Below are 16,056 nucleotides of genomic sequence, written 5' to 3'. Positions count from 1 at the left end.
GTTGTTGGAAGTGACCCCTTCCCCCAGCACACACACCCATCTCACTCCACAAATGAGTCTCCCTCCACAGCCCCAGCTGAGGTTCCATCTCCACTCCCAGCCACTACAGCCCCCGGAGTTAGTGATACATCTCCTCGGGGTAACCTGGGGTGTTGGTGCCAAACCCATTCTGCAGACACTTCCCTCTTTGCGGGATGGCGCAGCTCTGCCCCCAGCTACTCCCCTGGGATACCTAGCCTGCTCCTGTCCACACCTTTCACCCTCCAGCAGCAATTCTTCTTGCTCCTCCCTAACCCTTTAGAAGAACTTTCAACCTGCCCCCATCCCACCTGACTAGAGTGCCAGAGGACACTTGTCTGGGTGCCATCCACTCCCCTTGCAGGGCGGTAGCCTTTTCTCTTAGCTCAGAGCAGAGAGAGCCCCAGCCTGAACTCTGCCCCAGCCCTGACCTCTGGTTCCTTTTCTCTTAGGAGGCATCTTCTATCCTCTCAGCTCTATCCTCCCCTCCACCCTACAACTCCCACTTGGATGCCACCTCCACCAAGGATTAGGTAAAGGAAATAGGTAAGTACACTTTCCATTTCAAAGAAATTTGCACTTTATTTAGGAAACAAGGAAGGACCATTCACAGCCCTCCAGCCCAAGGGAAGGGACACGGAGAAAGGGACAAAGGACCCCACCCCGAACACTCCTCAGACACAGCAAGCCTGGACAGGAATCCAAGTTCCGGGGTCAGGAGCAAACACGGAAATGGGGTCGGTGTCTTAGCACACCTCTCTCTGGAGGCCGTGGCAGTCTTCACCTTAGTTAGGCTCCTTTGCCCTGCAGGAGGGAAAGGAGAGGAACCAAGCTCGGCGTCGGATCTGGGTAGATGAGCCTGGGGGAAAGTAGCATGTGGCGGGGCTAGGGTGGGAGGAGGATCAGGCCACGCTCCAGGGGACAGCCATGTGGCGGGGCACTTTTACCGCTACGTGGTGACCCTCGGGATCTTTGTAGATCCATTTGGAGAGGAGACCTTTGAAATCAGGATGCGCGAGTCTGTGGGGCGGGGCCAGAGATGGGCTGGGTCATGATTGATCACGCCCCTGTCGTAGACCCTGCCCCGCCCACCCCGCGCAGGCGCTCACCGCTACCGATTGGCCAGCTTGAGAACGTGGCTCAGCGAGGAGTGGTGACTGTGCTTAGCCCCAGAGGCTTTTCCACCTGAAGGCTGGGGATTGGAGTCGGCGTCGACCAGCTCCGCCAGGCAGACAAGCAGGGCCAGCAGCACTGTGGCCATGGCGGGCCACGATCTGCGCCCCGACATCATCTGGAGAAGGGCACGAGAGTCAGCTAGAGCAACTACTCCCGAGGCGGGAGTCTGAGGCTGCCATGTGGTGCAAGCTTCCGCGACCTGTCTGTGGCTGGTTCCCGACCCAGGCTCAGCCACCGGCTGGCTGTGTGTTCTCAGGCACTGCACCATCTCTGGCCTCAGTTTCCTCATCTGTTAGAAGGGCAGAAGCCCTGCCTGCCTCCACCAGAAGGGCAGATGGAGGAACAAGTCTATGCTGGCAGCGGGGACTCCCCGGCTTTTCTCCTTCCCACGTCCGCTGACCCCCTTCCAAATCAGCTTCTCAACACTCAGTCCGTTTCCACCTTGCTAGCCTCAGTTTCCCCACAAGATAGCCCGGGATCCCCCGACCAGACCATTGCTGGGTCTCAGGCCACTCACAGCGACAGCTCCAGAGGCAGAGTGGTCAGGAGATGGAAGGCCAGAGGAGTCCTAAGGGCTGGACTTCTGCAGGTGGGGCTGTGGCCTCCTCAGCTCAGTGCTTTCCGTGTGGGGCTTATATCCTGGTCTGAAAGGGGAAGGGAGTTGAAGGGAGGGGGCTCTTCCTCCTTCCTGCCCCCACCCCACAGCAGATCGCTGAGATTACACTCAGACAGTACATAATATCTCCACCTCCAAGGAGCCAAGGAGGGAGCACCACACTTGTACTCAGGGTACCTCTGGAGACGATGCCTAGTCAGAACCCCATCTTCACCCTACAGCCCGCGCCCCCGCCCTGGCCCCCCGCCACAGCAGGTGTAGCCTCCTAAGGAAGTGAACCATTCGGTCTAGATTGCTGGGAAGACCCCTAGGGCCAGGGTTGACATTCTGTCTTTTCTAGCCTGTCCGTGGGGGGGGACAGGAGATGCAGGCAGGAGGCCAGAATATTTTTTCCAGTCTGTGGGACCTGTAGTCACACCTGCCAAAGGCCAGTCTTTTCAGCCCCTGCTTCATAATATGTTGGAGGAGAACTGAGGAGTGACAAGAACTGTGGGGGGAAAATCTCTCTGCTGGAGGCAGGATGGGAGCTATAAACTTGGCTCTTTGCCTGCTGTCTGTGAAATCTTGGAGGAGGGACCCCTCTGGACACTCCACTATGTCTCCCTCTGTTCAAGAGTTGGGAGGAGGGAAAGGTCAGTCCCCTCCCCAGAAGCAGCTGAGTCAGCCACCTGTACACCCAGCCTGACACATACACATTCATGTCCAGCAGGCCTGGCATACAGACCCCTTGCACGGCAATATGTCCCCATTTCCATCCAGGGGTCACTTGAGCACCAGTGTCTTATAGGACTAAGTGATGCCAGGAATGCCCAACAACATGCCACCAGCCCATTGCAGTCTCCACTGGGCTCAGGGTCAAAGATCCCCACCAAGGGAAGGACTCCTGTTTGTTAAGCACCTCCTGTGTCCTGGGCAGTACATGATTTCAGGGACAAGAACACAATGAGCTGCATTTCTCCCCATTTTACAGATGAGGAAACTAATGCTCTGAGAGGTAAGGAAGCAACAGCCAAGGTCACCCAGGATACAAAGCAGAGAAAAGGGCTGAGGCTGACCCCAGGGAGAGGCCCACTCAATCGTGATGGACAGAAAGGCTTACTATCTTGTATAACCATGGGGCTTAGGAGTCAGGTATGGGTTCAGAATTAGGGAAGCTAAGTAAGAGTGAGGTCTACAGCCCCATCCGACCCACCTGCCCATACCACTAAAAGAGAGGGAAAGAGTCTGACGGCCACTCCACAATTACAGGATCAACCTATCGATTCATTAATCACCACTGCCTCACTGAAGAGTATTAACTTGCTGATTAGTGGAGAGGATGTCCTAGCCCTTGATCAATGGCCTCAGCTACCCCCAGCACACTCTCAACGCCATCATTGACCCATGATTCAGTCACTATGAGATACATCTGGAGGATGGGAGACTGACATCTGTGAGTGGAGAAACTTCCAAATATTGTTATTATAGTCTTGTATCCAGCATCTGCCTCCAACTTGTCCTCAAAGGGAAGTAGGGGCAGAATCACTAGGGTTCACTTGATCCCCATTTTCAGAACACCTAGCAAGGCCACCTTAGGGGTCAACGAGGCCATGATCTTAGACCCCAGTTGACCATTGCTCTTGCCCAGTGGACTCAAGAGCTACTCATCAGGAGAGGGTAGTCCATGCCATCCCTGCCCTAAGTCTTAATTTTGTATATCCCACCACCTGCCCACCCTCCCCTATCTCCCCCACTCTCTGACATCCCATCCACTGAGCAGCACTCGTCCACTACCTTCCACCCGAAAGGCAGGGCCTCGTGCCCAAGGCTCTAAACACAGTAAATGGCCATGCAGCAAGAGCGATCCATCCTCACTCAGTGAGCACTTGTTGGGCCCCTACTCTGTGCCAGACACTCTTCTAAGCACCCAGGACTGAGCAGTGAATGAACAGGCAAACCCACACCCTCTTGGAGTTTACATTCTAGTGGCAGGTCTCACCTATATGGCACTTGCCATCCACACTTGACATTTACCTCTACAAGGATATAAATCATGCTCTGCTGCAGCTCCTGACTTTCAACACCCCCCGGAAAGGAAATCAGGGTGAACCAGAAATGAGGCACTCTGTGCTCTGAGAAAATCTGGCGGAACAGATCTTCAGATAGATATTTTCAGGAGCCGATTTTATGAGCCCAATGCTCATGTCTCCTCATATCTAGAAAAGCACAAAAAGTCCTTCATGGTGACAACTGTGTCTTGTGACTAACAGAAACCTTCTGCAGAAAAATACATGCTTGATCATATGTACTCCCCTTTTACCAAAATCACACACTTACTGACCTTCCCCTCCTAACTCTTTGGAGCAGTTTCTAAGAGCTACCTGAAATGTTGCCTCCCAGGCTATAGTCTCCATTTTGCCCCAATATAAGGTAACTTGAAAATCTCATGTTGTGCATTGTTTTAAAAGTTAGCCCAGGAAATGAATAAACAAGAAATTATGTATTAATAGTATGGTCTGATTTCAATAAGTGCTATAAAGTAATTAGCCTCCAATTAAAATAAATTTTAAAAGAGAGAGAGAGAGAAAATAAGTGCTATAGGAAAAAAATTCAGATAAGAAGGATAGAGTGCTGGGTGCGGGGGACTTGTTTTATGTTGGATGGTCAGGGAAGACCTCACCATAAGATGGCAACTGAAGGATGTAAGGAAGCAAATCATGAGTCTAACTTAGGAGGAATGTTCCAGGTGGGGGAAGGAGCAAGTGCAAAGGTCCTGAGGTTGAAGTCAGGTTGACAGTTTGAGGAATGGTGAGGAGGCCTGTAGGGCTGGAGTGGAATGAACAATGAGAAGAGTCAGAAGGAGCTGAGCTAGGGAGGCCATTTCAGACCTTGTATCTGTGATTCCTGAAGTTTTGGTGGAACTGGCACATCATGGGGATCTAGGAAATGGTCATTGAATCAATCAATGATTCAATTAGTTAAGATGCATGCGTGCTCAGTCGCTTCACTCGTGTCTGATTCTTTGTGACCTATGGACTGTAGCCTGCCAGGCTCCCCTGTCAATTGGATTCCCCAGGCAAGAATACTAGAGTGGATTGCCATGCCCTCCTCCAGGGGATCTTCCTGACCCAGATATCAAACCAACATCTCCTGCGGTTCCTGCATTGCCGGCAGATTCTTTACTGCTGAACCACCAGGGAAGCCCATTAGTTAAGACAGAGCTGCCTTATAGAGACCAAATAACCGTAGCTTAAACAGCCCCAAGGTTTATTTTTCACTTTCATAAGAATCCAAGCTGGACTCCTGAAACTAACACATCATTGTAAATCAACTCTACCTTAATTTTTTTTTTAAAGAAGAATTTAAAGTCTTTCCTGACCTACAGGATATACCAAAACATGTCCACAGACTATAGTTTGCTGACCCTCGGTGTGAACACACAGGACTCTCTCTTGTATTGAGTTATCTGTTTACCAAGAGTAAGCTGGGTGTGTTCTCTTGCTGTTTAGACCAGGTATACTTTCACTGATATCATATAACCATATAATCTATTACTACACACACCGATGAAATGTTAGTGCATAAACAATCAGTTCCTAGAAAACTAAGTTGAATGCTTTGGAAAGACTCAACAAAAGGAATGACTGAAATGTGAGATGAGGTGTGAAAGATGACTGTAAAATAGTCAGGGAAAATCCTAACAAATCAAGGCAATGTTGTGTGGGAGAATTTCACATGTGTCTTTAAATTCTCAGCCCATTTAGTGAAACAGAAAATACTAAGTGATGGATTGTGGGACTGTCAGTGTGATTTATGCAGGAAAGACAAGGGGAGCTCGAGTCAGGAGATCCAGAGAGAGGTGGATACCTGAATGTGCGTGATATGTTTGAAGTCCAAAGGAAATGAATAAGGCATGCTTGCGTCTCTTTTTCTGATTGCCCAACTGTAACTGAGTTTTTCAAACCCGATGCCCCAGTCTTGCTTATCTTCAAACAACAACTTCTCCAGTATCTTATCCACTCTCTATCTGTAGTTTGCCAACAAAGGTCCATCTAGTCAAAGCTCTGGTTTCTCCAGTTGTCATGTGTGGATGTGAGAGTTGGACCATAAAGAAAGCTGAGCACCAAAGGATTGATGCTTTTGAACTGTGGTGTTGGAGAAGACTCTTAAGAGTCCCTTGGACTGCAAGAAGATCCAACCAGCCCATCCTAAAGGAAATTAGTCCTGAATATTCATTGGAAGGACTGATGCTGAAGATGAAACTCCAACATTTTGGCCACCTGATGCAAAGAACTGACTCACTGGAAGAGATTCTGATGCTGGGAAAGATTGAAGACAGGAAGAGAAAGGGACAACAGAGGATGAGATGGTTGGATGGCATCACCGACTCAATGGACATGAGTGAGCAAGTTCCAGGAGTTGGTGATGGACAGGGAAGCCTGTTGTGCTGCAGTCCATGGGCTCACAAAGAGTCGGACACGACTCAGTAACTGAATTGACTGATCTATAGCTTGAATGTTCTTATAAGGTGTATATACATTGCTTTAATAACTTAAATCACAGTTACATTTTTTTAATTAAAAAATTTTTTAAATGCTGGCCTGTGTCCTGAATCCTAGAACAAGATACTGTAAGGGGTCCCAGGCTCCAGCCCTGCTCCACCCCCAGGTCCCTGTTCACATCCCGACCGTGTAAGCACTCCTGTTCTTAGGAATGAGCCTCCTGTCTGAGTCTGAAACTCCTCAGGGGCCAACAGTCACAGGAAATTTGTGCTGCTGCTGCAGAAACTCATATCTCGAAAATGGTGTGAATTGAAGGACAGTCAGCTCCTGATCGCCCAGCATTTTCAGACCTTGTATCTGTGATTAACAATGTTTCACATGGGCTGGTATATCATTGGTACTAGGAAATGGTCATTGAATCAATCAACAGCGAACACATTAATTAAGATATAGCTGCCTTAATAGAGATCAAATAGCAGTAGCTTAAATACCACCGAAGTTTAATTTTCTCTCACATAAGGGTCCATGCTGGCAGACAGTCCAAAGGGTAGATGCCTCTGATCCAAGGAGCCCAGACTCCTCTGTCTTGTTATGCCAAGACTGTTGCACCCATCTGCATGGCTGAAGAACATTCATCCCCCCACATCCCCATTCTAGCTCAGGGAAATGAGAAAAGAGGAAGTAGAAGGCAAGCACTTTCCTTTTAAAAATTTGATGGGAAAGCTGCACACCTTCCCTCTAACTCTACCCCAGTGGTCAGAACTTGGTTGCATCCACCCCAAGCTGGGAGGGAGACTGGGGTGTATAGTTCCCACCATGAGGATATTATCTACCCCTATGGTTTTAACCACCTCTGGGATGTTTTCAGTACTAACAACCAATTCTCTGATTCTCCTGACACTCACTGGATGTTCAACAATTCGATTCCATCCTGACAGTAACTACCTGAAGTTAACACAGACCCAGAACGTATGAGCTCCATCCCACAAGACTGTCCGCCCCATAGCCCTCGAGAAGCATCACAAGTCTTGGGCCTCCTATACTTCTGGTCAACTGGTTGTAAATTGGGAATTGCCTCACCCCCTCCTCAGGCTTGATGATTTGATAAAAGAGCTCAAATAACTCGGGAACACACTTTACTTCTACATACTGATTTCTTATAAAGGACGTTATAAAGGACACAGATAAAGAGGTACACAGGGCGAGGTCTGGTCACAAGTGCAAGAGATTTTGTTCTATGGAGTTGGGGTGTGCCACCCTCCCGGCACATGGATGCTGTCATCAACTCGGAACCTCTCCAAACCCCATCATTTGGGGAGATTTGTGACCACATTAGGAGGTGGTCACCCACCTTTGGTGGGTGATGAGTCATGAGTCATGAGGGTGGAGCTCTTACAAATGGGATCAGTGCCCTTATAAAAGCAACTCCAAAGAGCTCCCTCCCCTCTTTGCCATGTGAAGACTCAGTGAGAAGATAGCTTTCTTTGAACTAGGAAGGGGGCCCTCACCAAAGACTAAATTTGTAAGTGCCTTGATCTTGGACTTTTCAGTCTCTAGAGCCATGTGAAATTCTTTAAAAAAAAAATGTTGTTTTTTTTTTGGCTGCATTGTATAGCATGTGAAGTCTTGTTCCCCCACCAGGGATCAAACCTGTAACCCTTGCAGTAGAAGCACAGAGTCTGAACCACTGAACCACCAGGGAAGTCCCTACCTTTTGCTTTTTAAGCCACTAAGGTTGCAGTAATTTGTGACAGTAGGCCGAACCAACTAAGATGCTACTAGAATGTTGGTTCCATGAGGACAGAGGTTTGTCTGTTTTCTTCAGAGACATATGTGTACCTAGAGTAGGGTCTGCCACATAGTGTGGTCTAGCAATACTTGAATGAATGAATTCACATCCTTACTTTCAGTGGCAGCACATTTTCCACAAAATCACACATATAAATGTGTATACACCCATACAAAATTTGCTCAGGGCCTCTCCCTGTGATCCTCACAGAATAGCCCTCCACACCCCGCATCAGGAGGACAGAGGTATCTGTCCATCTGGACCCTTGACCGTGGGCACCTTACATGCAATGCCTTTGACTTATTCCTCTCCATCCTGGCCACAGCCCAGTGCCGGGGCAGGGAAAAGCCTCAGCAGCCTCAGTAAATGTGTGTCAGATGAAGACATGAATGAGTCCCCATTTCACAAAGATATGAGACACGTGGAAGTTGCTTACTTGCGTTACCTGAGGTCACCTAATCTTAACTGCTGACCCTGGCTCCCTGTTTCTGGGCAGAAAGGGTGGGTGTGCTCTTTGACTTTTCCTGGTGACCCCCCAGTTCTCTTCTTCATGAGTCAGGGAACTCCTGACTTAACTGTCACCTGGTCATCCAGGAAAGAACAGTCTCAGCCTCATTTGCAGTTAGTTTTATATATGCAACCTAGTTCTGGCCAATCAATTGCAAATGGAAGTGCTGATTAAAATGATAATTTCCAGGTAGTTTCTTTAAAGACATTTTAAGGCACCATAACGACATGGGTTTTAGGGTTTTTTTGATTTTTGTCTTTTCCCTGCTGCTTCCTCTTTCCTGTTTGCTGGAGGAAGACCTAATGGTTGGCGCTCAAGCAGCCATAATGAACCATGAGGCAAGTGACACATGAGGCAACCAGAAAGAAAAGTTTAAAGTACCCTGGGTCCCTGACAACTCACTGCCACACCACTTAGGTTGCCAACCTCTGAGCTTTTTATATGAGAGAATAAAACCTTGTGTAATTATGGCAGTCATTTTCAAAGTGTGGTTTCCAGATAATAGCAACATTATCACCTGGCAACTTGTTAAAACTACAGTCTCAAGGCGCATCCTAGACCTACTGAATCAGAATCTTGGGATGGGGTCCAGAAATATGATTTGTTTTAAATCTCACACTGTTCATTTTATTGTTTTTACTTTTGTAAAAAAATAATGAGATAGAGTTGATTTACAATAGGTAATCTGTGTTTTAACAAATCCTCCGTGTGATTTTGATGCATGCTCTAGTTTAAGGGACCACTGGTTTAAGGCATTGTTGATTTGACTTTATCTTCACTCAAAGTGAACCTAATTCCAACTGATAAAACATCAAACGGGAAATAAGACTTCCAGGCAAGCACTGCACTTGCCTATACAGTACCTTTGTGAAAAACAAATTTAAAGCATTCCTTCCTCTAACAAAAAATATTAATATATTTGGATATAATTATCTAACCTTAGCAACCAGAAGCAGACTGGTCCTGGAGGAAATGAGAATGTGGGCATCTAGATGAGGTCCAAGAGTAGAAGAGGGCGAGAGGATGGCAGTGGGGACAGAGCAGAGAGAGTTTAATCAGTGGTGTGGAGTTGAAATTCATCCAAACAGGAGCTCCATAATTGTTAAAAAAAAATTCCACTTTTTATTTGAGAATAGTACCCACACATTAACATGCACAAACTGTAAATGTTTACTTCACTGTGTTTTCTTTTCTTTTTTTTATAATTTATTTATTTGCCTGCAGCAGGTCTTAGTTTCAGTGTGGGATCTCATGTGGAATCTAGTTCCCTGAAGAGATGGAAGCTGGGGCCCCTGCATTGGGACCTCAGAGTCTTAGCCACTGGACCACTAGGGAAGTCCCCCAGTGGGTTTTCAAAAACTAAACACACCAGTGCAACTTGCATCCAGCACAAGACACAGAGCACATTACCACTGCCCTCCCCCAGAGGTACTACCAGCGCCCCCTCCCATCACTGTCCCTGCCTCGTCACTTTACTTTCTTATGTAGCAATGGAATCGCATAGGTATTCTTTTAGGTCTGGTTTCTTTCACTAAACCTTATGCTTGTGACATTCATTCTTGTGTGTAATTATATTTTGTTCATTCTCATCTCTATAATATTCTGTGAATATTGTGTGAATATGTCACAATTTATTTCTTCACTCTACTGCTGATGGGTATTTGAGTAGTTTCGAGTTTGGGGACATTATGAAAACTGAGGTTATGAATACATCCTTGGAAGTGTCTTTGGGTGACTGTGTACACACATTTCTTTTTTTAATTTATTTTTGTCTGTGCTAGGTCTTCGTTATTACACACAAGCTTTCTGTAGTTGCAGTGAGCGGGGCTACTCTCTAGCTGAGAAACAAGAGATGTAGGGTGGGCAGGATCCAAAGTTGTGGCACGCGGGCTCTAGAACACAGGCTCAGTGGTTGTGCATGGGCTTAGTTGCTCTGTGGAAAGTGGAATCTTTCCAGACCAGGGATCAAACCTGTGTCCTCTGCATTGGCAGGCAGATTCTTAACCACAGGACCACCAGGGAAGTCCTATGTGTACACATTTCTGTTGAGTGTATATCCTTAGGAGTAGAACTGCTGGATTATAGATGCATATGTTAAGCTTTAGTAGACAGGGAAGACAAACAGTTTTGCCAAAATGGCTGTACCAGTTTATGCTCCCACCAGCAGGATAAGAGTCCTGGTTGCTCCACATCCTTGTCAATACATAGCATTTTGGCAGTTCTGATGGATGTGTAGTAATAGCTCATTGTAGTTTTAATTTGCACTTGACTAAGGACTAATAAGGTCTTCCCCTGTGACTCAGTGGTAAAGAATCAGCCTGCTAATGCAGAAAAGTCCAGTTTGATACCTGAGTCAGGAAGATTCCCCTGGAAAATGAAACAGCAACCCACTCCAGTATTCTTGCCTGGGAAATCCCATGGACAGAGGAGCCTGGAGGGCTGCAATCCATGGGGCCACAAAGAGCCAGGCCCTACTTAGCAACTAAGCCACCACAACAAAAATCACTAATAAAGTTGAACATCTTTTCATATGTTTATTGACTTCTTTTGTGAAATTCTTGTTCACGCCTCCTATCCAATTTTTTTAATCAAATTATCTTTTTCTTATTGATTTGTAGAAATTCTTTGTATATATTTGGATATGAGTCCTGTACAAATGTCTTCTTCCACTCTGTGGCTTGCTTTTCCACTCTCTTAGTGGTATGATCACTACAGTCCAATGTTATCAATTTCCATAAACACTTTAAGTCAGCAGTCAAAGAACATATGCATTCTTTAGGGAACTGGGTGAAATTATCACTGTATAGACACTCCTCCAGCTCTGTTCAGCTCTGCCTGGGCAGGGATGGGGTTCTCCAGAACCCCAGAGGATGGAAGCTCTAGCCACATGCACACTTGAACCCACTTTCTCACCCACACACATTTCCCCAACCCTGAATCTGAATGGCAGGTCAACACTAATTGGCAAGCATCCCCACTTCAGATTGAATGGGCTGAGTATTACATCTCAGAGTGGCAGGCTGTCAGAAAAGGCCAGAAGACTCTGGAGCACAGATTAGATGGGGTCAGACCACTTGTGCGTGTGAGTCATTAATGTGTTCTCCCATGCATATACATGGCCCTGGGTACCTGTGTGGCCTCCCGTCCTGATCAAGGACTTCATGGGGAGGCTGCCGCATGCTCATATACACTACTGTATGTCTACAACGTGAACGGTGCCCCTGAGGGTCAATGCTCTTGTGCAGTGCACAGCCTGGACCCTAGTACTTGGCGGTGTTGCTTTCAAGCAGGAATAGGGCAAAATCAGACAAAATTTGAGCCATGGCTCTAGCCAAAGTAAGGAAAAACAAAAACAGACTTAAGTATGTGGCAGGCTCCTGTGTCTGCTCAGACATGACTGGACAGAATTGGACCATCTTTCAACCTAATCAGATGTCAGTAAGGCTCTGCTGCTGTTATTTAGTCACCAAGCTGTGTCCAACTCTTTTGGCCAGCTTGGGCCAAACTGGATTCTGTACTCAACTGGGAATCTGGGCCGTATGCCTATGACCAATCTATGTTTGGCAGGTTTCCCTGGCCTGGGGCAGCTGCTCATTTTGTTCTAGATAAGATGGTTTCTCCTGCAGACAACCCTGGGCAGGGGTTGCCCTAAGGAGGAAGAGGAGGGTGGTGGCCCCAAATCTGAGGTCCCCAGCAGTATGTTGAGATCTGAAGGCAGCGCGGAGTGGAAGATGGGGGCCAAAGGAGGGATGTGGGAACAGAGCTGACAGCCCTGGGACAGAGGAGGAAGCGAGAACTGGGGGTGGCCTTCCAGGGGCTCTCTGGCCCTGACCCCTGCCTGGTGACACCCCCAACTCTGGGGTCTGCTCAGTGTCCCCCAGTCCCAGCCCTGCTGGAACACAGGCGGCCTGAGCCTCCCACTCCTGGAAACCCAGGAGTGTGGGTGCCTGTCCCCAAGGACAGGAAGGTGAGGCTTGTCAAGGGGCAGTGGACAAATAGGTCCCCGCCGCCTGGCTGGAGGGGACGTGCTGGATGTGAGCCTGTGCCTTAGGGGCTTACACTCCACAGAAAGGCTACTAGCGCCCACTGCCAACATCCCCGCAAGCGCCGGCACCCAGCTCTCACCCTCAGGGACATGGACGCCGCACACACACTCCTTCGGGCTCAGGGGGACACACTCCAGAAACTGGAAACCCCGAAACTCCAGAAACCCCGCAGTTTGCCCCATGCCCCACCACGCGCTCCCATCCCCCACACTGCTCAGTTCTGGCCAGGAAGCCACGGTCGCGCCCGCCTGGGGTTCTGAGCAGCCAGGCGAGCGGCGCCTGTTTGCGCAGCTAAGTGGCGTCTGTGTACAGAGCTGCGCGCTTATCTCTCGCAAACACGGCGCCCACTGCCTGCCTGCATTAGGCCCGGGCCCGGAACTCTCCGTCCGGCGCGCTCATCCGGCCATCGCTGATAAACAGCGGGTCGAGTGGAGGGCACCACCCCTCCCCGGCACCCCACGGCCTCCGATCGCTCAGGGGGGCCAGGAAAAGTGACCGGATCCCTATCAGTGGAGCTCCAACCCCGGGGAGGCCCGGGTCCCTCCAGCGCCTCTCCCGCAGCTGCCCCATACCTGCTCGGTCAGCCCTGATCCCTTCCTCTCCAGACGGCCGGGACTGTGGCCATCAGCCTGGCTGCCCCTCGGACGCCTGGCTGTGCTGGCCTCCTTCCCCTTGTGGTACCCCCGTCTTGACCTGGATTCTCAATGAATGGGAGCAGGAGACCACAGGAATTCCTAAATATTACCACCCCCCACTGCTGCTGCTCCAACTACTACTGCTACTAAATAATATCATCATCAAAAGAATGTCTAACGTGACCAAAGCTTAACTGGGGCACAGGGCTGCCTGAGAAGCATCACTATCATCTAGTTTCATCTTACCAGCCATTGTCCAACAATTGAGTGAGGAAGGCATTGTTATTCGCCCAGGTCCCTTGTAGCTCAGCTGGTAAAGAATCTGCCTGCAATGCAGGAGGCCCCGGTTCAATTGCTGGGTTGGGAAGATCTGCTGGAGAAAGGATAGGCTACTCACTCCAGTATTCTCCGGCTTCTCTGGTGGCTCAGCTGGTGAAGAATCTGCCCACAATGTGGGAGACCTGAGTTCAATCCCTGGGTTGGGAAGATCCCCTGGAGAAGGGAACCCACTCCAGTGTTCTGGCCTGGAGAATTCGCAAAGAGTGGGACATGACTGAGTGACTTTCACTTCACAGAAGTGCAAACTGCTGACTTGGAGAAGTTGAAGAGCTTAGCACACAGCTCTTGAACCTGATGCTGCCTGAATCCAGAGCCTGCACCCACCTCCTCACAAGAAACCAGCGGGTTCACCCAGCCTCCTGAGTCTCCTGATGGAGAAACTGAGGCAACTGGAGGAAGGCGACTCCCAGAGAGCTCTAGTGTGCCACATCTGTGCCCTGCCCACTGCATTCAGGCCTCAGGCAGCAGCTTGGCTCTGGGGTGGCTGATATTGATCATCTAAGTCTAGATCTGGACCTGCGACATTGTTACATCTCGGTTTTGCTCTTAATTAAATCCAATCCAGTTAAATAAGTCCATGAAAAAAGTCAGAGACCCCTGTTTTAAACTGTGAGGAAGGGTAATGCACAAATAACTTACAAATGGGAATTGATTCTATTCCACTATTAATCAAAAATGCAAATTAAAACAAATTGATGCTTTTTTTTCTATTAAAAAATTTTGGCAAATTTTTTTTTTTTATGATAATGTCCAGTGCTGCCCAGGCCCCTTTGCAAACACTAGAGATAAGACTACAAGAGAACTTTCAGAAGGCTGGTAACATGTATGTAATCTTTCATCCCAAGTTTCCATTTCTGTGAATGTAACCAATGGATACATCCAGAGATAAGCACCCGGATACACATCACAGCCACAATTAACAACAGCACACGCACAATAAGGTAAACACAAATCCCCCAAAATGTCCAATAACAGGCAAATTATAGTATGTAGGAAATATGTACCATTTTAATGGAGCCATTAAAAATTATGTTTTAGAAAAATGTTAAGTGATATGGAAATGCTTATGACATGTGCTTAAATGGGGGGAAAGCAGAGTACAAAAATCATTCATATAGAATGATTCTGAGTTTGTAAATATATTATGTATATATATATGTACTTATATATACATAACCTAGGTTCAATACCTGGGTTGGGAAGATCCCCTGGAGGAGGACATGGCAACTCACTCTAGTATTCTTCCTTGGAGAATTCCATGGACAGAGGACCCTGGCAGGCTACAGTCCATGGAGTTGAAAAGAGTTGGAAACAACTGAGCAACTAACACATACATATATATTTACAGAAAGAAATGTTTCTATATATCTATTTCTAGGAAGAAATCCTGCAGGGATATACTATACATTAAAATGCTCATATATGTATAAATGATTCACTTTGCTGACACCTGAAACTAACACAACATTGTAAATCAACTATATTTCAATAAAACATTTTTTAAAAATTAAAATTAAAACAAATATTAAGAGTAAATATCTCTTGGGATGGAATTATAGATTTTTTTCCTTTAAATTTCTCTACTTTTTCTAGCTTACAATGAATATGTATTTAGAATCAGAAAAGTGCTAATTGAAAAAATTAAAAACAAACAAAAGAAATGAGAACAAAAAGTGTGGAACTGACTGCCGCCTTCCTGGCCCGGTGTCAAAGTCCAGGCCCCCCTCCCACTTCCTCCAGTCTCTGGTCAGGAATGAGGAGCCTGAGTTAGGACCAGACCCCAGAGGGGCTGTGGTCTCAACTGGGAAACAGTAGCAACCAGACTCCGGACCAGGGAGGAGAGACCCATGATTCACCAGGATTAGGTAACGGGGCAGGTACACCCCCAAGGCCCACAGAGAAGTGAGTATCCAGCTCTTTCTCTCCTGAAGAAACATGCCCAAGTGTATGTCCAGGAAGAAAGCCTTTTGGGTGACTGAGGAGGAGGCTGGGTGCCCCATCACTCCCCATGGAAGTGATGGACCTTGTGAACCCCAAGTTTCTATAGCCTTGCAGCCTAAAGGAAAGGGTCATTTGAGGAATATGGTACCAGACAGGCCTAAGCTAGAATCCCAGCTCACAACCTTCTGGTTTTCAGTAAGTCACTTTGCCTCTTGAGCCTCAGTTTCCTCATCTGTAAATGGGCATGAGAACACCCTTACAAGGATCATTGCAGGGACTACACATAATGGCTGTGGTCCCATTATATTTGCCATTATATTTTTCACATAATGGGAAAAAAACAAACAAAAAAAACCCCACAGAGTAAATGTCTGTTAGCAATACCCGAGGCTGTTGTGCCTGTCCCAGGAGTCAGAACCACAGACCACCATCAGGGCAGCCTGCAAGTTCTCTATTCCCCACCCGGTCATCTGCTCCCCGGGGACTCTCACACCCAGCTGTCACAAA

At 47.7% G+C, this 16,056-nt stretch overlaps 1 protein-coding gene across 2 annotated transcripts; it reads right to left on the bottom strand.

Moving 5' to 3' along the window:
- Positions 1 to 600: 600 nt before the first annotated feature.
- Positions 601 to 1,810, bottom strand: LOC136150273 (caltrin-like). 2 transcript variants are annotated; one of them, XM_065911048.1, is made up of 4 exons: positions 1,712 to 1,810; positions 1,134 to 1,309; positions 960 to 1,038; positions 601 to 822 (listed from the first exon to the last, which is right to left on the bottom strand). In XM_065911048.1, exons 2-4 carry the CDS (start codon positions 1,307 to 1,309, stop codon positions 808 to 810), a joined length of 270 nt encoding a protein of 89 aa, XP_065767120.1. In that variant the 5' UTR covers positions 1,712 to 1,810; the 3' UTR covers positions 601 to 807. The 2 variants fall into 2 exon arrangements, with proteins under 2 accessions (XP_065767120.1, XP_065767121.1); XM_065911049.1 differs by having other exon boundaries at positions 966 to 1,038.
- Between the last annotated feature and the right edge of the window lie 14,246 nt (positions 1,811 to 16,056).

Source organism: Muntiacus reevesi, chromosome 18 (assembly GCF_963930625.1).
Source record: "Muntiacus reevesi chromosome 18, mMunRee1.1, whole genome shotgun sequence".
Lineage (NCBI taxonomy): Eukaryota > Metazoa > Chordata > Mammalia > Artiodactyla > Cervidae > Muntiacus > Muntiacus reevesi.
This window is presented reverse-complemented; position numbering and strand designations above follow the sequence as displayed.

What these genes read in the sequence shown, in the direction of transcription:
- LOC136150273 (XM_065911048.1), bottom strand. Translation starts at nt 1,309, where the DNA reads ATGATGTCGGGGCGCAGATCGTGGCCCGCCATGGCCACAGTGCTGCTG. An exon ending in GTTCTCAAGCTGGCCAATCG is followed by an intron (nt 1,039 to 1,133) that starts GTAGCGGTGAGC and finishes CCCGCCCCACAG; the next exon opens with ACTCGCGCATCCTGATTTCA.